Source organism: Daktulosphaira vitifoliae, unplaced genomic scaffold, assembly GCF_025091365.1.
Source record: "Daktulosphaira vitifoliae isolate Bord-2020 unplaced genomic scaffold, ASM2509136v1 Scaffold_4, whole genome shotgun sequence".
In the NCBI taxonomy this organism is placed as follows: domain Eukaryota; kingdom Metazoa; phylum Arthropoda; class Insecta; order Hemiptera; family Phylloxeridae; genus Daktulosphaira; species Daktulosphaira vitifoliae.
This window is the reverse complement of record NW_026099575.1, coordinates 19,538,336-19,562,768: the sequence shown is the minus strand read 5'-3', so window position 1 is coordinate 19,562,768 and position 24,433 is coordinate 19,538,336. Positions and strand designations below refer to the sequence as shown.

Below are 24,433 nucleotides of genomic sequence, written 5' to 3'. Positions count from 1 at the left end.
AAAAAAAAAAAAAAAACACATCATGGTAATATTAATACCTTCTTAGCTTCCCATCGAAGCTAAAATTATTGAGGTAGAATAAATGTATTTTAAATTAAATTTTCTAAGCATTTATTCATGATATCACATCTTTGTGTTTGTGAAGTGATATAATATTTATAATTAATTATAATTCGTTTTTATGTTGCTATAATTTTATACTTAGTTGGTTTGTTGTATATAATCATAGCTTATTTTCCATTAATTATATAATATATTATACATAATACATAATACAATTAATATATTAATTAATTATTGTAACCATAATTTAAAATAAAGAATTTTTTTGTATGTATTTTCAAAAGTTCATTAATTCTTATTAAATTATTTTTATAATAAATCTATTTGAATGTCGGAAGTGATATTTAACTTCCAAGCTATTCTTAAAAAGATATCTTATTCATACACTATTATTAAAGTCCATTGTTTTTAAATTAAATCTTTAATCATTTTTAGGTTAGATGCGAAGCGCAGAAGGTATTAATATTACTACGATGTGTTTTTTTCTTTTCATCATTATTTTTAATTTAACTACGATTTAAAATTTGAAATACATTTTATTCAAGATGTTTTTCTTTAGCTATTGCAATAAAATTTATTTTTTATTTGTTAATTCATTCTCAAGTTAAAAACGTATTCCGTAAATCATCGATATTATATTGCTTTGACAAAAAGTTTAAGTGCTATTTAAAACATATGTATTCATTTTAATTATTTTCGAAAATTTTGTCATTTTTTGCTTTATATATTTAAAAACATTTCCATAAATAGTTCGCAAACATAACTAAATAATAATTGGTAAATCGAGTAATATATGCTATTAAAAATCCTAACACAATGGTAACGTGGCATAGTTGGGACATGTATAAATTATATATGTCAGACTCTTGGAACATTTTCAAAAATTCGAAATACAATATTCTTTTTGTAAAAATTACGAATTTTTAATTTAACGACAAATTTTTAGTAATAATTTAATTGTTTGGATAATTTTTTTTACCATTGTATTTCACTTAAAAAGCTTTGATTTGATATAGATTAAAAGTTGTCAGTCCTTCCAGAACATTTAAAAAAATTGTGTATTATATTTCAAATTTTAAACACGTTTAAAAACTGTGTTTTTAAAAAGTATGCACTCTGTAAAGAATTAAAATTTTCCAATTGAAATTAATTTCTGCTGAATATTTTATATTTAAGAACAAATTTACATTTAATCCTACTTCACTTTATACTGAATAAAGATAAATACAATATCTATTTCATTCCAAAAAATTGCTACATACTAAACTTATTTTAAAGAATTAAGGACCTTATTCAAGGCGTCCGTAGAAAATATTTATAATATTTTTTTAAATATTTGGTTTGACTGTCCGCAAAACAGTCCTAGACTTTAAGGGAGGATGAATGGGATCTTTTTTATTGGAGGCTTCGACATAGGCGCAACATGAAAGAGCACAGCCTCTTCAGATAACGAATTAGCTCCCAAATAATTAGAAATTATATTTGTTGTCATATCCATGACTAATATTTCTTAGAGTATTAAGAGAATACAATTAACATCTTCAAAAATATTATTCTAATAGCCACCTAAATTTATAAATAAAAGATTTTTAAAAGATGTTTTATTATTAAGATTAAGTGTATAAATTTAATAAATAAAAATAAAACCCTAATCTATAAAAAGTTGACCAAGTTAAAAGTCGAAAAAGGAAATTGCCCCCCTTGGCCCTTCTGTGGATGTCCATGGATCTCATGTAATTTATAATATTATATTTTAAATATTTAATAAAATTATTATTTTATGCGATAGTAAAAAATTTCATGGTATTATTATACTTACTGGTGATATTAAATATATATTCAATCAACTTTTTATTACGTAAACATGTCTTCAAGTTTTCTATGGGATCTACATCTACTGAATTAACATTCAGTATCTATTAAAACAATAATGCAAAAATAATTATTTTTTTGTATTTAAAGAAATTGTTATTTAATTCAGTTAGAATATAATTTCAAAATTAAAACATAGAATACGTGTTAATTTATTACCTCTGTCATCAAATATCAACAAGTGATAAAAATGAAGATTTACTAAATCTAATAAACTTAAAAAAAATTATCCTAATTAAATTTAATTGATTATACTTACATAAACGAACTGTAATAAAACATAATTCAAAGCGTATAAAATAAAATTCATAATTTTGGCGATAAAATAGTTTAATATAATATCTATTCGTTAAGCTATACGTATACTATAACTAACCACGGTATAAAAAAAAATGTGAAGAAATTGGCAATTATCATGTTTTGCCAAATTCCATTTTCGTTTATAAAAGTGTTCTTTATTTACTTTAATTACAAATCGTAATTTTTTTTTAGTTTTAAAATATTAAGTGATGGTATTACCTATTAGCTCAAAATTCGCATACAATTTTTAATATTTTATTCTTAAAATAATATTATTTGAAAATATAATTCTGAAGATCTAAAAATTAAAATACTAAATCATTGCATAGTATTTAATTCTCAAAAAAATACTAACTATGAAAAAGTTCACTTATCACAGTTTATAAAAAAAAGTTAATAAATTATTGTTTAGTTTAGATTAACAATTTTTTTTTGACATTAAATTTTTCTAGTGTGTGACAAGTGGAAATTTTTTATATTGTATTGTGCTCTAAGTAGGCAACATTTGTTTTTTATTGCTAGTCACTCACAGTTATCATTATACCAAAGTTCTTAAACATTATCTTATTAGTCAATTTATATTACAAGCTTTGTTTAATAAAGCCAATTAGTGTTTTTTTCGTTGTGTGTATTTTAATTATTAAAAATATTTTATAGTAAAAAGAAGGATAGATTATTTATTGATAGAGTTTTATATTACATTTGTAATTATTTTAATATTATTGATTTATTGTGTTAGAAGGGCAAAAAGATTAATTTTTTATTCATATATGTATATTATTAAAATTATTAAATGTGCCAAAGAGGCAACCCTATTTACAATAGGGTTGCCTAAAAATATCAATAGGCTATTGATATTTTTGTGTATTTGCTTTTTAGTTATTTTAGCTTCGATGCGAAACTGAGAAGGTGTCAATTTTAATATGTGTTTTTTTTGTGTCTGTTATCACTTTTTTCAACTCTCATCGAAACGATTTCTTTCAATGATACGTCAAAAGATCACAAATTGTATCTAGTCGAAAGTATTACCCTCAAAAACTGAAAAAATTTCCCTCGTTCCCCGTAAATGGGGGAACCTCTAAAAAATTACAAATTTAAAAACTGCTAATTTTTTCACTTAAAATTGCCAAAACTTTTTTAAAAATGAACAAATCAATATAATTTTTTTTTATTTAGATGCATTATATCATTATCTTGGTATATTTTTTTTATAAATCAGACTTTTTACCTGCCTACAGGGGAGGATTCAAAATGACAACTTTTTCAAAAAAAAATTTACTTTTTCAACTTAAGCTTTTGGAATAATCCACCAATTTTTTAAAATTAAACACTATCTAAAGATTTGCATCGAAGCGTTTTTTTTTTATAGTGATTTTAATCACTGTCAGATATCATTATACTTGATCCAACTATGCCACGTCACCACTGTGCCGCGACCCCCCTGTGCTGGGTTTTTTTTCAATTTTTTTTACTTAAAATTGCCATTACTTTTTCAAAATTGAACTTAGAATTNTTTTACTTAAAATTGCCATTACTTTTTCAAAATTGAACTTAGAATTTTTTTTATAGATGCTTGATGTCTTTACCTATCATTTAGCATATAATTTTTATAAATTTGACCCTTTACCTGCCCACATGGGGGAATTTAAAGTGACAAATTTTTCACAAAAAATTAACTTTTTCAACTTAACTTTTGAAAGTGTTCCGGAAATACTGACACTTTTATATATACCTCAAATTAAAGCTTATGTTATATAATTTATTATGGAAAAAAAAAATGTCGGACTTTATTTTGTAAAATTTTCACGGTGAAAATGATTACCGAATGCTATTTCTGAGTGAAAATTCTCGACTTTATATTTTACATTTTAGCTTCGATGCTAAGATGAGATTGTTTTGGTTTTTTTATTAATTTACATTATAGTAATGATATAAGTTCCTGCATTTAAAATTTTCTTTTTATTATATTTATATTTGTATAAATATCTAAATTTAATGGATTTCTTACAATATTTGATGACTATTAGTACAACTAGATTAAAATCGGTTCATTTGACGTATTTATTATCAAATTTGGTCCAGTGAGAATTAGCTGACAAATTTTATGCAAGGACCAAAAAAAATTTCAGACTTCATTTTGTTTTCATGATAAAAACAGACATCAAAATCAATAAAAAAAAACGGTAGCACAGTGGGGTCGAGGCACAGTGTGGACGAGGCATAGATGGGACAAGTATAGATGATATCTGACAGTGATTAAAATCACTATCATAAGAAACGCTTCGATGCAAATCTGTAGATAGTGTTTCCTTTAGAGAAATTGGTGAAATATTTTAAAAGCAACATGAACTCTTATTTCTTTAATTATATCCTGATTAGTAGTTCTTTGATTTTAAAATATAATATATGAATAAATACTAATTATAGTTTTTAAATTTAGTATGAAATTGTGAGGCCAGCTATGATGTATGGTTAATAGTGTTGGGCGGTTGATAAGAAAGTAGAGCAGAGAATAAGTGTAGCAGAGATGAGAATGCTTAGTTGGATGAGTGGAGTGACTAGAGAAGATAGGATAAGGAACGAGCATATAAGAGGAAGTATAGGTGTTGCGTCAATCGTGGATAAGATGACAGAAAATAGACTTAGATTGTTTAGTCATGGTATGAGGAAAGAAGAATCGAAAGCTGTAAGAACAGTTATAGAAATGAATGTTGAAGGAAGAAGAGATAGAGGAAGACCAAAAAAGAGATGGAGGGATGCTATTGAATGCGATTTGAGGACAGCTGATGTGAGCGTAGAAGATGTGGGAGATCGTGTCAAGTGGAATCTTAGGATAAGGGTGCCCGACCCCAAGTAGTTGGGATTAAGGCAAAGAAAAAGAAAAATATTACCAGATATTCCGGTGGCAATTGACATAATATGATTGTTATTTCGGAATGTACAATTTAGCGTTTAGTTGGGTTTAAATAATATAGCGTCAAATCAATTACCTACTCTATCGGTTGTATCTCAATATACACTACACTTTAATGATACAATAAATAAATAAACTCACACATACACACATATGCATTTATAACATTGTGTCTAATGTAAGTATAACATGATAAAAAGTAACCGTAAAATGAAAAAAATGGAATATAAATTTTATTACTCATATTAAATGTAATGTAACTCGAAAAATATTTGTTTAAATGAAAAAATATAAGATTATATTTTTATTTATAATTGTCTTTTAAACAACTTTTGTGCGAAACTTTTTTTTGTAAGTTAAATATTTTTTTTTGAGAAAATTAAGAAAGCTCATATTTTTGAACTTTTGCGAGGATTTAAAAAAAAAGCTCAATTCCAATCTTGAGGACTATTAGTATGTCATTATACATATTTTAATTCAACTTTTAAAAAAACAAAATTTTTTCCGCAATTTTTCCTTTGTTGACTGGCCTAGATGTCAATTTTAAACTTGTAATTGAGCTAAAAGTTATGGTAATATATTCAATTTATTTTACTATAAACTTTCATAAATCTTTATCAAAAATTTTTCATCAACTTTAAAGAACCAAAAAAATAGGTTAAAATTGAAAATTTGGACTGATTATTTTTAACATATTAAAAATCAAATCAGTAATAATTTGAAAACAAATTTTTTTTTCTTTTAATTATTATTTTATATATATAATTAGTAATAATATAAAAAATTAGAAGTGATAGAAATAGTCTACTTGCAGATTTGAAAACAACGCGAAAAGTTGATTTAGAAAAGTATATTTTTGCTTCTGATGAAAGTTCCTTGTAGTCCAGTGCATTTTTTTATAGTAACAAACAGTTTTTATTGAAAATTATTGTATCAAGCCCTTTAAATTTTTATACACGTAAAAGTAAAGCAAAATATAACTTCTTTATTATTTTTATAATTTCTCCGTTTAAATTACAATATTAAATATCAATTTCATACTAAATTTAATAATTATAATTAGTATATATTCAAATATTATATTTTAAAATCAAAGAACTACTAATCATGATATAATTAAAGAAATAAGAGTTGATGTTGCTTTTGGAATAATCCACCAATTGCCTAATTAAAACAAAAAAAAAAAAAGTTTGTTGGGAATTTTTTCTGCTATTCTGCAAAATTACTCCTTCGTTGACTAGAATGAATCATTAAATAGAAAATTTTATGAGAATTAAAACAATGTTATTTTTAAGATTAATATGCAGTCAGAAAGTTTTATAATTATTATTTATTGTAAATTTATCAGAAAAACTCATTATTTTTTGCATTTTTATCGTAATAGAACACTTAAATAGAAATCATAGTAATCATTTCTAAGTAATTTTTGATATTTAAAAAGATTCTACTATTGAAATATCCAGAACTGAATTAATTTTAATGATTTACTTTAACTAAAAAAAAAAAAGTTAATATTTTGAATCCCTCTTGTGGGCAGGTAAAGGGTTAGATTTATAAAAAAAACCAAATGATAGATAAAGACATGCATCTAAATAAAAAAAAATATACTGATTTGGTCATTTTTGATAAAGTTATAACAATTAACAAAGTTATAAGTTTTATACACTGGACTACAAGGAACTTCCATCAGAAACAAAAATATACTATTCTAAATCAACTTTTCGCGATGTTTTAAAATGTGCAATTAGACTTTTTCTATAACTTCTAAGTTTTAATATTATTAAAAAATAGTTTTTACATATAAAAAAAAATAATTAAGAACAAAAAAAATTGTTTTAAATTAATACTGATTTGATATAATATTTAATATTAATTTGATTATTAATAAGTTAAAAATAAGGAAAATGACATATTTAACCAATTTTGTTAATCGTTTAAAGTTGATTGTTGTAAATGTTTATAAAAAAAAAAAAAAATTTATTTTACCATAACTTTTAGCTCAATTGGTAAGTTTGACATTGACATAATTAAATAGAAAATTTTATGACAATTAAAAAAATTGTATCGTTAAGATCAATATGCAGTCAGAAAGTTTTATAATTACTATTTATTGTAAATTTATCAGAAAAGCTCAATATTTTTTTGCATTTTTATGGTAATAGATAACTTAAATAGAAGTAATAGTAATAATTTCCTAGGAACTTTTGTTGTTTGTTGAAAAGATTCTATAATTGAAATATTGAGAACTTAATTAATTTTAATGATTTACTTTAACTAAATGTACCAATCAAAACAAAGTTGTTAAAAAGATTTACTCAATTGAGTTTATTATAAAATTTGATTATATTTGTAAAAATCAATTGTTAATTCAGGAGAAAAAACAATCATTTTTTTTAGAAATGATTTATATAGCAACACGTTAGAAAAAAATTTGAATATTATAGTCTAATAGTAGCACACACAAACAGAGTAATAAAATTATTAAATTACAAAGTAAAATGATTTAATTTTGTAGTTGAAACCTATCATATCAAACTTCATTCGTTAATAAATATTTTGAAAACATTAGAAATTAATGATTTTAATTGTCTTTATGGAGACGATGTAATAACTAACTGTTTAATTGATAAATTAGAATTTTTTTTTCAATTTTTGAGAGTAATATCTTCAACTAGATACGAATTGTAGTAATTTGACGTATTGTTGAAAAAAGTAGGTCAAGTTAGAGCAGAGAAAATAAATGATAGTCACAAAAAAATATCTTCTCGGCTTTGCATCGAAGCGAAAACTTAAAATATAGTAAAATAATTTTAATACGAATAAGAAATTTCTTCTTGCAAGGGGCGACTAAAGTGATGGGATCCTTGATCTTTATTGAAGTTATTGAATCTAAATGTGATAAAAATCAAACGAGTTAAAATTTATACTAACTTAAAAAGAATTAAGAAAAAATGCAAAAAATTCATTGCCATATGCGGGTTGGAACCTCGTACCCCAAGCGTGTAAAACATAAATTTTACCAACTCGGCAACCGTACGTTGCTTCCGGCGGTTGAAAAATTGGCTATTTAAGCTAGTTCAAATTTCAAAGTTATTTTTCTCGACTTAAAAGAAACAAACATATTTAAATAAGTTTAACTATCTATACTATATCAATTTTAATTTATATAATATTTATGAAAATCTGTACTCCCCTTGTCAGGTATTTTAAAATAAAATAAAATACAAAACCCAGAATTTTAACACAAAAATAGCATATTTTTGCATACGGTAGTCATTTTTACCATGAAGACAAATCCAGAGGTCAAATTTTTTTTTTTCACATTAAAGTATATTACATAAGCTTTAATTTAAGATATATTTAAAAGTGTCAGTATTTCCGGAATACTTTCAAAAATTAAATTGAAAATATCGTAGTAACAATACGCATGTTTAAAGTTTTGACCCCCCTTGTTAAAGGGGTATGATCCGATTTACAAAAAAAGCGTGCCAGATGAAAGGGGTATATAAATATTTATTATAAAAAAATAATAATATTGATCCATACATTTTTCCAAAAGTTATATAAAATATAAATTAAATAATATAACATATAAAATCGAGATTTTTTTCACGGAAATCGTACGTTTTTCTTTAACTTTGATGTCCGTTTTCACCACGAAGACAAGTCCAGAGGTCAAATTTTTTTTTTTCAAATTAAAGTATATTACATAAGCTTTAATTTAAGATATATATAAAAGTGTCAGTCTTTCCGGAACATTTTCAAAAGTTAAGTTGAAAAAGTTCTACTTTCTATACGCATTTTAAAAGGTTTGCACCCCCCCTGTATAAAGGGAAATGGTCCGATTTTAAAAAAAAGTATGTCGAATGAAAGAAGTATATATAAAGTATTTATCATTAAAGAATAAAGTTGATTCATGCATTTTTTAAAAAGTTATAGCAACATAATGTTAAAAAATGTAAAATATAATATCAAGAATTTTTTCACAAAAATAGCATATTTTTGCATACGGTAGTCATTTTCACCATGAAGACAAGTCCAGAGGTCAAATTTTTTTTTTTCAAATTAAAGTATATTACATTAGCTTTAATTTAAGGTATATATAAAATTGTCAGTCTTTCCGGAACATTTTCAAAAGTTAAGTTGAAAAAGTTAATTTTTTGTAAAAAAGTTACCATTTTGAAACCCCATCCTTTGGGCTGTTAAAGGGTCAAATGTTCACAAAAATATATAAAATGATAGGTAATTATCTAAGGTATCTATAAAAAAAAAAATTATATTGATTCGGTCATTTTTAAAAAAGTTATGGCAATTTTAAGTAAAAAAAATTGAAAAAATATCGAAAATTAGCGATTTTTAAATTTGTAATTTTTTGGGGGATTTCCCCCGTTTACGGGGAACGAGGGAATTTTTTTCAATTTTTGAGGGTAATGTCTTCGACTAGATACGATTTGTGATCTTTTGACATATTGTTCATCAAAATCGGTCCAGCGAGAGCTGAGATTGAGCGTTCACAGACACAAAAAAAAAAATAAAAAAATAAAAAAACACATCATAGTAAAATTAATACCTTCTCAGCTTCGCATCGAAGCTAAAATACGAACTGGCTGTTATCGATTTGAAATTTCCGTTAGATGGTGTTGGCTCTTCATCTCCATTATTTTATATTATTTTTTCAATGATGTAGTAGAGCCCAGTCTCTTTGAAGACTTTCTTATATATATCCAACCTTATATTATCCCAAACCTCTATTTATTACTTCAGTAACATCTAAGAGTAATAATTTAAGAGATTTAATCAGTAACCTTAAAAATAAGGTAAAAGAAGGGGAAAATCGAGCATTTATAAAATACAATGTAAAAGTTGTAATAAATGTTACGTAGTAACATTATAAAAAANGAGACATTGCATAGTAGGGTCCAGTATAGATTTAATCTGACAGTGATTAAAATCACTATCATAAGAAACGCTTCGATGCAAATCTGTAGATAGTGTTTAATTTTAAAAAATTGATGGATAATTGCAAAAGCAACATCAACTTCTATTAAAATAAAATACAAAACCCATAAAAAATTTGTTAAAATAGCATATTTTTGAATATGGTAGCCATTTGCGCATAGAAGATAGATCGTCGGGACAAATTTTTTTTTTTCATTTTGTAGTACATAAAATAAGCTTTAATTTTATATATGTTTAAAGGACGCAGTATTTCCGGAACATTTTCAAAAATTAAGTTGAAAAAGTTATTTTTTGTAAAAAAGTTACTATTTTAAATCCTCCCAGTGAGCAGAATAAGTGTTAGATTTTCAAAAAAAATTATATCAAATGAAAGGGAAATATCTAAGGTTTCAATACAAAAAAATATTATTTTTATTTGTTCATTTTTGAAAAAGTTATGGCAGTTTTAAGTACAAAAAACATCCCGATAAAATGTAATTTTTATCGCAAACATTACATTTTTTTTTAAATTTTCGACAGCCATTTGCACATAGAAGATAAGATGTCGGGACAAATTTTTTTTTTTCATTTGATAGTATATAACATAACCTTTGATTTGATATATGTTTAAAGGACGCAGTATTTCCGGAACATTTTCAAAAGTTCAGTTGAAAAAGATCTATGTTTTTTACAATATTTTAAGTTTTGAACGCCCCCTATATAAGGGGAAATTGTCCAATTTTAATAAAAAGTATGTCAAATGAAAGATGTACTTATAATGTATTTAGAAAAAAAAAATTTGTGCTGATATATACATTTTTCAAAAAGTTATAGCATTTTTAAGTTGAAAATTTAAAATCGAAAATCGAAAATTTTAACACAAAAATAGTGTTTTTTTAACTACGGCAGCCGTTTAAATGTAGAAAAAAAAGTGTCGGGACAAATTTTTTTTTTTCATTTTGTAGTACATAAAATAAGCTTTAATTTGATATATGTTTAAAGGACGCAGTATTTCCGGAACATTTTCAGAAATTAAGTTGAAAAAGTTATTTTTTGTAAAAAAGTTACTATTTTAAATCCCCCCCACTAAGCAGAATAAGTATTAGATTTTCAAAAAAATTATATCAAATGAAAGGGAAATATCTAAGGTTTCAATACAAAAAAATATTATTTTTATTTGTTCATTTTTGAAAAAGTTATGGCAGTTTTAAGTACAAAAAACATCCCGATAAAATGTAATTTTTATCGCAAACATTACATTTTTTTTTAAATTTTCGACAGCCATTTGCACATAGAAGATAAGATGTCGGGACAAATTTTTTTTTTTCATTTGATAGTATATAACATAACCTTTGATTTGATATATGTTTAAAGGACGCAGTATTTCCGGAACATTTTCAAAAGTTCAGTTGAAAAAGATCTATGTTTTTTACAATATTTTAAGTTTTGAACGCCCCCTATATAAGGGGAAATTGTCCAATTTTAATAAAAAGTATGTCAAATGAAAGATGTACTTATAATGTATTTAGAAAAAAAAAATTTGTGCTGATATATACATTTTTCAAAAAGTTATAGCATTTTTAAGTTGAAAATTTAAAATCGAAAATCGAAAATTTTAACACAAAAATAGTGTTTTTTTAACTACGGCAGCCGTTTAAATGTAGAAAAAAAAGTGTCGGGACAAATTTTTTTTTTTCATTTTGTAGTACATAAAATAAGCTTTAATTTGATATATGTTTAAAGGACGCAGTCTTTCCGGAACATTTTCAAAAATTAAGTTGAAAAAATTAATTTTTGTAAAAAAGTTGCCATTTTAAATCCCCCCCAATGAGCAGGTTAAGTGATAGATTTTCAAAAAAATGATATCAAATGAAAGGTAAATATTTAAGGTTTTAGTATAAAAAAAAATTATGTTGATTTGTTGATTTTTCAAAAAGTTATGGAAGTTTTTAGAAAAAAAAGTGAAAAAATTTCGAAAATTAGCGATTTTTAAATTTGTAATTTTTTTGGATATTTCCCCCATTTGCGGGGAACGAGGGAATTTTTTTTCAATATTTAAGGGTAATGTCTTCAACTAGATACGATTTGTGATATTTTGACGTATTGTTGAAAGAAATCGGCCCAGTGAGAGCTGAGAAAAAGTGGCAACAGATATATATAAAAAAAAAACACATCATAGTAAAATTAATTATACTTTCTCCGCTTCGCATCGAAGCTAAAAGATTTTAGTTTAAAAAGCTCTTAAGACACATTAAAAATAAAAAAGAAGTCCAGTGGCTGAACATTTATTGATACATAATCACTCCAATAAAATCAGAAAACTAATTAAAAACGTATCTAATTATGTAAAAATATATTGAAATGAAACTTTACAATTCCCAGAGTAAATTATTTCACTACTTTATACTTTTAACGTTAAGTTAATTATCTTAACATAAATGACGGATCGGGGGGTTTTACTTGACAATCGTATAATATCAATTCCAAACAGTAACTTTATTATACATATATATATATAAACTAATAAATATTCAATATATCAATATATTAACATTAGAATAATAATAGTAGAAAAAAACAAACAAAAACGAAACATCACCCAGCCATCAGCTATCCATAGTGCAATTAACGTTAAATCGACTGCCAAAACGCTTCCCAAAGTAATTGTTCCTTTTGCGTATGGAATGTCAACCTCCGCTGCTCTATTTCCGTTGAGCACTCGAGTAATAGCACGTTACTGGTAATATAAAGTGTTGGTTGTCACCTAAACAGGCCAATACCAACCAAAAAACAATGTAACAAATTAAAAACACGCCAGCTCACTGGCCACGAGTCATCAGACTCAAGAGATGCGGTACGACTTCAATCACGTTGTAGCGTTACGCTACTGCTTTATCATTGGTTGACAGTTGCAAGAAAGTCCGCTGGACAGCGCTGTTCGACAACCCTTATTCAAAAAATGTAAATTAAAGTATTTATCTATTATTTTTTTTATTATTTTTTTATTATATTAATTCTTATTACATATATATACTTTTCAACGGTGTTTGTAACTATTCGTTACCAACCGTGATCAAAATTATATATATTTCTTTTCTTAAAAGGCTAGTCATAATCTTCAACGGTGATTATAACCATCGTGTTATCAACCGTGATCAAGATTGCTAGTCTTTCCTAAATATTCCTCTTTAATCCTTTGCAACGGTGCTCGTAATAAACGTTTTACCAACCGTGATCCAAAGGGTTAGATTCCACCACTTATACAATACAGTTCATCTTCAACGGTGATCATAACCTCCGTGATCGAGATAACTGTCTTTTTGTAAAAATCCCTTTAACCTTTTGCAACGGTGTTCGTAACTACTCGTTACCAACCGTGATCCAGAGGGTTATACTTCTACTTCACCCCAAATTAAATAGTTTCTAAAATAAGACTGATATAGTAGTTAGTTTATTAATATATGTATATATTCATCTTTATATAAAAATAAATCAGAACAAATCGATTAGTCGAACAATTTGTGTTTTACTTTCATATTTAAAGAGAACAAACGTAGAAACGTTTCAGCGTACACCGACGTAGTGCTCGTAAGGTGCCGGTAGTGCCGGACACGATTGTTGTCATTACATTGAGAGGGGTAATACCAACTCGAGCTATGTGTAACTTTACCGGCTACACACTTAACTTTTGAACAAATTATAAAGAACTTAAAAATACGAACTGGCTGTTATCGATTTGAAATTTTCATTAGATGGGTGTTGGCTCTTCGTCTCCATTGTTTTCTTGATACTTTTATTTTTTCAATGAGTTAATAGAGCCGAGTCTCTTTGGAGACTTTCTTATATATATCCAACCTTTAAATCAATCAAAAAGTTGTTAAAAATCTACTTAATATAGCGTATTATAAAAATTAATTATAATTGTACAAATCGATTGTTAAATTTATGGAAACTCAAAATAATTTTTTTAGAAAAGATTTATATAGTAACCAGCAAATAACAGCAAGTTATAAAATTTTTATTGATAAGTGTGTAACGAACGTCACAAATTAAAAGGTGGACCGCGTATAAATTTTGTTATGTCTACTTATATTTTATTTTTTATCGTGCATGAGATTGCACGAATGAGCTTTTTTTTTGACATAGTGGTGTCAACAACTCATTATTTTTGCCGCTGACCGCTAGTTAAGGCGACAGAAGAGAATACATATAATTAAAATCGAATTGTTTATCGGTATTGATCTTTCCCAATAGACTGGCCGTTATCGATTTAAAATTACCGTTAGATCAGTGTTGGCTCTTCATCTTTGTTCTGTCATTGGCTGTCCTAGAGTGCACATATTTGTTGTTTTCTTGTTACTTTTTTTTGAATAATGAAGTAGAGCCATCAACTGCGAATGGCCAGATCTTTTCGGCGAAGCATCCAGACCATCGGATGGGTCTGTCGTAACACAAAAGGAAGGGTGGAGTAAAGAGTAGTGTGTACGAAGATGATGATGAGTCTGCTTATCCCTGTTCCTTAATCTAGAAACGGGCTACGGTATGTTTTACATATCAACCACGTACTAAACTACTCATATGTAAACTCCTCTAAAAATTAAACTGCAAATGAATTACTGGTACGTATACTTCTCTGAAAATTAAATTGCTCCCATATTACTCCTTTGTAAAGTCTCTTAAAAAGTAATTTTACAATTTAACTAGTATTTTTTTAAATAAAACTGCATATTTGATAATATTTATGGTAACGTATTTCAGGTATAAAATACTCATTTCACAATTGAAAATTGTCTATTTTATATGTTGTTACAAGGTAAATTTTATTAAAAAAAACATATTTTGAAAAAAGGTCATTTATTGCTTTTCTTTTAACTGTACGAATCATGATTATGAACATCATATGAATTCAATATGATCATTCATGACACTATATGACATTTTAATCATTTTAAATATGGCGAACATATTTTAGTAAAACATTGGCAGTTTTCTTCACTCAATTGTAAACTACGATTGAAATAATATTTATACATATTATACAAAACTAATTTACGGCTACGTTTTTAATTTTTAAGTAAAAGTGATTTAAAAAATAACTTTAGCCTAATCGTATTAAACAGAACCTAGAGTAAATAACCCTTTACTAAATTAAATTCAGCCTCCAAAAATGGGGACGTATTGATGCTATGGTTGTTTACTGAAATAACGTTATTTCAGTATTAAGAATAATATTTAAATTTAAAGAATATTATTTATATAAGATTAAAATCTTATTTAGATTATTCTCTTTCTGTGAACTAGGACGTCCTAATTTTATTCCATCATTTTATCACAGGATACATATATAAAAGTGATTTTTTATTATCCAAGAACTAAGATAAAATTTTATCTTAGCTCATGTTATCAGTAATTTAAATGTGATAAGAGAAAACTATTCATTACAGATTTTGTTGATATTTTATATTTTTTTAATGAAAACATTAAACTCATTAATGTTTGTATGTTTATTGATCTTGATGAAATCTGTTTTATTAAAATAGTTTTAATATATTAATTATTATAATTTTAACATATATTATGGTATTTTATGATTGGAATTTTCAAAATAAGGAGATATTTTGCAAAAACTAGTAAAACAAAAGTAGCTATTAATTATGGATGAACTGGATACAGAGTCTTCTGTAGAAAATAACTTAAGGGAAAATGTTGGTGGTATGTATATTTATAATAAAATTTAAAAAATATATTATTTTGTTAACTAAAAGTTTATTAGAATTAATTTTTATTTTTGAATTTAAATTTGAATGATGTATTTTAAGGTTTAATCTATGTATCTGATAGTTCTGAAAATCAAAGTGAAACTGGTTCAAAATCAATTCCACTTCAGTTGGAAAACTCTCAAGTATCATCTACAATTTTAAATTCAGTAACTAAGTCAACAATTAACTATTTGACTGGTATTTACTTACAAATTAATTTTTATGGTTAAGTGGACACATGTGTGAAGTGCAAATTTTATGTAAAATGAGTTATAGAATAAAATAAACATTTCAAATTCTGTATTTTCATGTGCACAAATGAGGTATATAAAATACTCTTGTGACGTCATACTTCACTGTGGTCATATGTTATATTTACTCTAGTATATATCTCATATGTGATATTGAATGTCATTCCTAAAAAATGCATAAATATGTACTAAACACATGCGTGTGTTTAACCATCTATTTTATCAATACTATGCTATGATATTTCAATTTTTTTAGAGAGTCAACAACAGAGTGTAATTACTATTTTACCATGGGGCGCGCATAAGGAACGTTCTCCATTTCCTAATATAGATACTGATATTAAACCAGGAGAGTATGTAATGCGTACTCTTTTTGCTGATTTTACTGTTCAGGCTGAAAGAAAAATGGAAGAGGTTATGAATGATCAAGATAAACCATTAATGAAAATATTACAACGAGGGGAAGATGTACAATTTGATCAGTTATTGATTGCATTTGGATCTGTAGCTGAACATTGTTTACCTTCTATACTTAAGGCTCTTTTTGCTTGGTATGATAGGCAAATAGCTGTTTTAGACATTAATGCCACTGATTCAAAAAAAATCGAACTTAAAGGAAAAAAGTATAAAATAACTTATAACAGTTACATGTACTAATGATAATTAAATAATGTACTTTTTTATTTTTTATTCTATTAAAGTGATATAATTGATAATAAAGATGTTGAAGTGATATGTGAGAGAAGAGATTTAGCAGTAGAATTCATATATTGTTTAGCGTTGATAGAAGTGTTGAAGCAATTACCATTTCATCCAGGGCATGAAGATTTAGTAATCTACATTGAAAACTTATGTTTTAAGCATTTTAAATTTCGTGAAGGGTATGATATAAAAGAAATATAATATTTATTATTTACTATAGTAATTATTATTATGAATTATAATTAAATGGATGGTTTTTCTAAGAAGGTAGTCAAGTAAAAATGGAAATTATTCAGGAGTTGAATAATCCAAAATAATTTTACCCAATAGTAAATGTCACTTATCAAATTTAAAGGATTATCATTAATAAATCTACTTATGAAAAAAGAAAGTGAATCTACTAATACAATAGAAAATGTTAAATAACCTTAGAATGATAAAATTTGACTTGACCATGTCCTCACTAACATAGTCCATTCTAGTGAATCAAAAAAAGAAAATAATATTTTTTGTTGTTTAAAAAAAAAGGGGGGGGGGTTATTACTTGTATTAATTTAGAGAGTACTTTGAAAGTTACTTAAAAGAAATAAATTAAATAGAATATGATGGGATTTGGGTGCTTATTTGATCCACTACTTCATTGTATTAATAATATTATTACTCGGGGTATGAGTACGAGGTTCTGTGAGAAAAATAGAAGATGATAGAAAAATAAAGTGATCTTTATTTTATTAATATGGGATTCATTATAATTAATTGTCTTTTTTTAAACATCAATAATGCCAGGAGTTTTGACGGTTATCGATGATAGGTGGGATAGAGTCACCTCGTGTGTCTACCCAGAGTGGTATGGTGGCTATACATATGAACCTCCAACCTAACTCCTGAAATAGATGCGTATCAATAATATAACTCTGCCAAGTAACTCTGTACAAACATTATCGATTTATTAAATTTACTTGGTATATTTATTATTATTGATGATTACTTGATTTTCCTGTATGCCTACTTAATCTATGTACTCATAGAATTTAATTCTAAATCTTATTTATTTTTGGTGAATTTATTAGATTCCTACCTTGATATTTTCTGTGACACTCTTAAATAAATAGATGTTGTGTTTTTTGTACAAATATAATTGCGAAGACGGCGGATCACTTTTTGCATATATTTCATTATGTGGAATGATCAAGCATAGTAAGTGTCTCTGTAAATATCTGACTGCATCTGTCTCAGAATGCTCTTTATTTTTGACTTTTTATATTATATTTGATCGTGGTTTAAAGGCAAGTAGTGATCCCCGACGCCACCGTTATTTCTTTATTAATCGTAATTTATTACATGTTATTTATTACATTTTCATCAATAATGTTCTACATATTATAAAATACTATCATATCTTATATAATAATTTAGACATAGTTTATTACTCTACATTTTATGTACTACCATTACATATTGTTTATTATTTTCTGTTAGTTTTATATAATTAATATATGTTTTTTTCTACAAAATTTCATTAGTATATTTAAATATTTAAAAGGTACATATATATATCTTATTTTTATTGGTATACATTTTATTTTGTGTAATTGATTGATTGAAGTCTTAAATAATACATTATGACATTAATGATGTAATGTGTATACAAATAATTTATTATGACATTATTGATGTACTATGTATATCATTACACCATGTATTCATTAAAATAATTTTTTTATTTATTATTTATGTAATTAGTGCTCAAAATTGCCCTAATGCTCAAAATATTCATATGGTTGCTGATTTATATGCTGAGGTTTTGGGAGTATTAGCTCAATCTAGATTTCTTTCAGTAAGAAAACGGTTCATAGCTGAGCTAAAAGAATTGAGAGCTAAAGAACCATCCCCACATGTGACTCAAGCTATAATATCATTATTAATGGGGATGAAGTTCTTTAGAATTAAGGTACATAATTTAACTATTATAAAGACAAGATTTAAATTAATGATAGAAATTAATATAATGAATATAAATTACAAATTAAAAAAAAAATTAATTACATTTTTTTTGTTATATATATATTTGATTATAAGATCATTTAAGGTTAATATTATTTACAACATTTAAATAATACATTAGTACATTTATATTACATTATATAGGTTAACTATTTTATGAAATTCTAGGATTTTTTTTATAGATTTATTGTGTCTTCATATGACAATTCCCTGTGGATAGGGTATAAGCATACATAAATGGCACCTCTGCCAGTTGTAAGAGGCAACTAATAAGGTTGTGACAAGTTGATAGCCGGCATAAAATTTTGTTAAAAAGTATGAGGAGTCCTGAATAAAACTTAGGTAGATTGTCCCATCTCAGATATTATTGAATGCGATATCGCAGATGGCTAATGTAAGCGTAGATGATGTAGGAGAATGTGTCAAATGGAAGTTTAGGATAAGGGTGACCATCGCCAAGTATTTGGAATTAAGGCAAGGAAAAAGAAGATTGTTTCTTCATATGACACTTTCCTTATGGTGGACATTTAAAGTTGATGAATGATATCCTTGTATTTTATATATTTGATTAATAAGTTCTTAATGATTAATAGGTTTTATCATATATAGAAGAAAGGCAGTTCCTTTTTATATAGTAAGTATTTATGAGTTGTCCATTAATGTCCAATTTTCATTGAATATTATCAAGTCTTTTCTTTTAATATTTGTTATCTGAGAGTTTGTGTTCTGTTTCTCCAAGTTTGTTTTCTTAAATTATGTGTCAATTAAATAAGATTTGATTTTACATTTCTGTGTTCATTGGTTATGTATGTTTGAAGATGTAGTTATATATAGTTTATCAACAGTATTATCATGGCCTGCTCTATTGCTACCAAATTTGCAGCTGGAGTGTTATTCTCTTTAGTTAATAATATTGTTTTATAGATGGCCAAGCCTGCTCTAAATATGTTAAAACATGGGTTAATCCTATACTTATGCGTTTGGTCAGTCATTATTGCAATTAATACTTCAGACATTATTTTTGATGTGTCAGTATACACACAGTTAGGCTGTGTCCCCTTGATGATTATTATCATGAACTAAATATATAATAAATATAATTAAATCAAATATTAAAATTTGATATTATTTTTGTATATTTTTAATAATATATTAGCTATAAATTTAATTTAATAATTTCTAAGTACTTTAATTTTTAATTTAGAATAAACTTATCTATTATAAATTGATTTTTGTAATTTATTTTTCTTAAAATTTTAGATGGTCCCGATTGAAGATTTTGAAGCATCATTTCAATTTATGCAAGAATGTGCACAGTATTTTCTTGAAGTAAAAGATAAAGATGTGAAACATTCAATGGCTGGTTTATTTGTTGAAATTCTTTTACCAATGGCTGGGGTACTGTATAACAATCAAACATTTTGGATCATCAAAGTTAAAATTAAAAAATAAATAATAGTAATAATTCTGCGTGAAATTTATTGAATAATTTTGATGTATTCAAATTAAATAAAGTTCTTAACCGATAAACATTTTTTTTGTAAACTGATACTTTGAAATTATACTGGAGGAAGGGAAGATTATTCTATTTTTTAATATGAGACTTAAATTAAAAATAAGATTTTGTCTAGAATTTTTAAATTGATTATTGTTTTAGATAGTAAAAAACGAAGTAAATGTTCCATGCTTAAAAAATTTTGTTGAATCCCTTTATTCAACAACTTTAGATATGTGTACTAAATCAAAACATAAATTGGCATTGTTTCCATTGGTTACTTGTCTTCTTTGTGTTAGCCAAAAAACATTTTTTCTTCAAAATTGGCACTACTTTTTAGCTATGTGTTTGTCAAATTTGAAAAATAGAGATCCAAACATGTCAAGAGTTGCCTTAGGTATCTATTGCTTTACATAAATATGTCAAAAATAAAAAATGTAATATTCATTTTGTTATCAGAGGCTCTTTATCGATTACTTTGGGTGTATATGGTAAGAATAAAATGTGAAAGTAATTCTGCAACGCAATCTCGATTACAAAGCATTGTCAATTCTTTGTTTCCCAAAGGATCTAAAGCTGTGGTACCTCGTGATACTCCTCTCAATATTTTTGTAAAAATCATCCAATTTATTGCTCAGGTAAGTTTTGTATTATCTTAGAAAATATATGCATTGTATTATATTTATGTATTTAAATTTTGATCAAAGGAGAGATTAGATTTTGCTATGCGTGAAATTATTTATGATTTGTTAAGTGTTGGACGTCCAATTAAATTAATTCTTACACCTGAACGAATGAGTATAGGACTACGAGCTTTTCTTGTTGTAGCTGATAGTCTTGAACAAAAAGAAGGTGAACCACCAATGCCAGGTACATCAGGAGTTCTACCTTCGGGAAATACATTACGTGTAAAAAAAACTTTCTTGAATAAGGTACAATTATATCTATTAAATATAATTTTATACGCTTTTATTTATGTATCTTAAAAGTATCATAAATATAAACTAAATAATTTATTTTTTATAGATGTTAACAGAAGACACTGCAAGAAACATTGGTATTCACACATATTTTCCTAATGTTCGACGAGTTTTTGTAGAAATATTACGAGCACTTGATGCACATTATGGTAAACCACTAATGATGACATGTACTCAAAATATGAACAAAGTTAGTATAAAATATGAGTAAATAAATAATTATTTTTTGAATGATTTTATAAATAATATATCATTTATTAGTTAAAGTAATAATTACAATAATTAAATTTTCCGAACATTTATTTAAGATAATCATTCTTTGAAGTTATAGATTGTTAACTTTAAACTAAAATTTAGTTGTCATTTTTTCTGTTTTCAACCTAATTGATTCTTTGAACAAATAATAAAATAATCAAAATTTAATAAAAATATCATTTTTAATATTATTGTAGTTACTTAATTTTAATAGATGAACAGAAATATACATGCAATTAAGAACATTTTACTATCATATTATGATGGTTTATTAATTTTATTAATAATTTAAATACAGTGAGATTTAGAATTTTTTATTTAGCATTGAAAAAATAAAAGATTTATTATTTAATTAAATTAATTACATTTTTTATTTGAATTAAAAATTACATTTTTGTAATTGTTTGTTTTGTTAAATTTTTTTTGTTATCCGTTAAGGATATGTTATAACTAGCGATGGGAAATATTGAATAGTAAAAATATTCGATAGTTACACAATATAATCGAATAATTTAAAAAATTATTCATTAGTTTTAAAAACAATTCGGTAGTCTATTTGAATAGTTTATGCTAAAAATAAACTATTTGTTTGTATAAAAACAATTTGAGTAGTTATTCGATAGTTTAAAATATTCGAAAATGCCCATTACTAGTTATAACAATTACATGTTCCAAAATAATTTGTAGTGGTATATAATAAGTAATTATCTAATATAAAAAACAGTGTGTCTGAATTGGTAATATGGCAGTGCTTAATACAAACTGTCTCAATTAAAAAATTTGATTACAGACAGCTTTGTTTACTAAACGAGTACCTGTCCTGGAGTATTTATAGTTTAAAAATCCTCTTTTTTGGGGAGCTTCTATGATTCTTAATGATTTATGAAGTCTTAAAAATATATATTTATATTTAATATAATTTTATTTATTATCTAATTAGGTAATCTTTTATAAAATATTTTAGGAGCCTGATGAAATGATTACTGGGGAAAGAAAACCTCGTATTGATCTTTTTCGAACTTGCGTTGCAGCAGTTCCTCGTTTAATTCCTGAAACTATGACTGGTGCAGAACTTGTAGATATGTTATCCCGTTTGACAGTACACATGGATGAAGAGTTACGTGCATTAGCTTATCAAAGTTTACAAACATTAATTATTGACTATCCTGAATGGCGCCATGATGTGATAATTAGTAATTATTAATCTTAATAACTATTTATGTAATAGAGAATGTAATTCATCAATTAAATAATGATTTTAGTTACTGGTTATATAATATCAACAATATTATTATTTTTTGTGTAACTTATTTATTGAGTTGGATTCATGAATTATTTCTCTAAAAAAAGTAAAATAAATTTTTATTTACATTAATATGTTATAGGTTTTACTCAATTCTTGGCTCGTGATGTTCAAGATACATTTCCAAAGTTGATTGATAATGGATTACGCATGTTGTTACAATTATTTACTAGCTGGAAAAATAGTTTAACTATAGGATTAATTAAAAATCAGGCTGAAAAAAACAAAAACTTAACTGATAATCACCAAAAATGTAACCGAGTTGATTTATCTCAAACTGAAGCTTTTGCTTTAGTAATGTTGTGTAACTGTCGTCCTTGTCCTCGTCGTTTATCAGCTCATATATTACGTGAAATGAAATGTCTTATCAAAATATTGGGTATACTTTTGTGTATTATAAATTATTTATATATAGGTGATTTATTTATCATGAACCTTTTAATTTATCAAAATATAAAAATAATATTGATAATTTTTTTATTGGTTCAATGTTTTTCGTAATTTATCAATCATGAAATATTTTTTATGTTCATCCCTTATAACTTATAAAGGTGTCAGCGTTAATTTTCCAAAGGGGAACATATATAATCTAGCTTATTTATTAGATAATGATTTAATTAAGAAAATAATTAGTCTATAACAACTTTTGGTCCATTATTTCAGAAGTTTTTAACATTTTAAAATAATAACTGGAGGTGAGGTGTTTATTATAAAAATATCAGTACCCAATTTTATAATTAGATATTTGCCAGCTTTACTGTTCCTCTTGTCTAGATATAAACATGTCAATAACTTCCAATATACTGGTCTAAAAGTTGTCATTGATCAATCATTTTCATAATTAGATCATTATCTAAAAATAATCTAGTTAATTATGTATACTTTCATTTGAAAAAATTAAGTTGTAACTTTTATAAGGTATAAGGGATGAACTAAAAAATTACTTCATGATTAATAAATTAAGACAAATATGGAACTAAAATAATTAATATAAAAGTTATTTATATTACTTTTATTGTTCAATTAATTGAGTGGTTTATAATAAAATAATAATCCTGTATACATACAGAATGATTCTTTTATAATTCTGTATGTATATATTTATATAGATCACTGTTTTATATATAATTTTAGATAAGGAAAAAGTGCCAGTAATTGATGTGATTGATAAAGCTATACCTGAACTATTAGAGCGATGTTTACCCATGCTACCTTCATTAGAAAAATCAGCAGTTTTAACTGCTTTAGCTGCCAATTCTCTTGATCTTCAATGGGTTGTTGAACGAAATCATCCAATTTGGACAGCTGGTAAATATTTTCTTGTAGTGTTATCATCATTCAAAACTTAAATAATAATTCCATTGTACTTTTAGGTATTCAAGATGACTTTAATTCTCCAAAAACTGCTTCATCTTTAAGTTTACTAGGCGGATCTGGTAATAGTGATCCTTGGGGAACTATACTTTTTGGGATTTTATCACAAAATGTACTTATAAAACAATGTTTGCCTGTTAGTGCTCAAGCTTGGCCTTTAGTGTTTTCTCGTGTTCAAAATCTTTTTACTGTCATTGATCCAACGTAAGTAAATATTATTTAG

At 25.6% G+C, this 24,433-nt stretch overlaps 2 protein-coding genes across 5 annotated transcripts in view; one reads left to right on the top strand and one right to left on the bottom strand.

Annotated features, from left to right (window-relative positions):
- Positions 1-12,919, bottom strand: part of LOC126904404 (uncharacterized) — a 15,940-nt gene extending 3,021 nt beyond the window's left edge. The window contains exons 1-2 of one of the 3 annotated variants that reach the window (XR_007703744.1): positions 12,687-12,919; positions 1,883-1,979 (exon numbers count right to left, since the gene is read on the bottom strand). Coding sequence is in view for 2 of the 3 variants with exons in the window: in XM_050683420.1 (XP_050539377.1) it covers positions 1,883-1,979; positions 2,195-2,245 (148 nt within the window). In the remaining variant the exon portion in view is untranslated. Of the gene's footprint in view, positions 1-1,882; positions 1,980-2,094; positions 2,119-2,194; positions 2,348-12,686 lie in introns of those variants that run through there. The other 2 variants (XM_050683420.1, XM_050683421.1) reach the window with 2 other exon arrangements.
- Positions 12,920-15,554: 2,635 nt separating this feature from the next.
- Positions 15,555-24,433, top strand: part of LOC126905318 (protein furry) — a 72,998-nt gene continuing 64,119 nt past the window's right edge. For both annotated transcript variants that reach the window (XM_050684899.1, XM_050684898.1), the window contains exons 1-14: positions 15,555-15,799; positions 15,907-16,044; positions 16,354-16,720; positions 16,799-16,978; positions 18,543-18,750; positions 20,064-20,201; positions 20,461-20,695; positions 20,758-20,936; positions 21,006-21,230; positions 21,325-21,468; positions 22,498-22,726; positions 22,919-23,215; positions 23,971-24,144; positions 24,210-24,414. In XM_050684899.1, the coding sequence (XP_050540856.1) occupies positions 15,742-15,799; positions 15,907-16,044; positions 16,354-16,720; positions 16,799-16,978; positions 18,543-18,750; positions 20,064-20,201; positions 20,461-20,695; positions 20,758-20,936; positions 21,006-21,230; positions 21,325-21,468; positions 22,498-22,726; positions 22,919-23,215; positions 23,971-24,144; positions 24,210-24,414 (2,777 nt within the window). In that variant the 5' untranslated portion in view covers positions 15,555-15,741. The remainder of the gene's footprint in view (positions 15,800-15,906; positions 16,045-16,353; positions 16,721-16,798; positions 16,979-18,542; positions 18,751-20,063; positions 20,202-20,460; positions 20,696-20,757; positions 20,937-21,005; positions 21,231-21,324; positions 21,469-22,497; positions 22,727-22,918; positions 23,216-23,970; positions 24,145-24,209; positions 24,415-24,433) is intronic.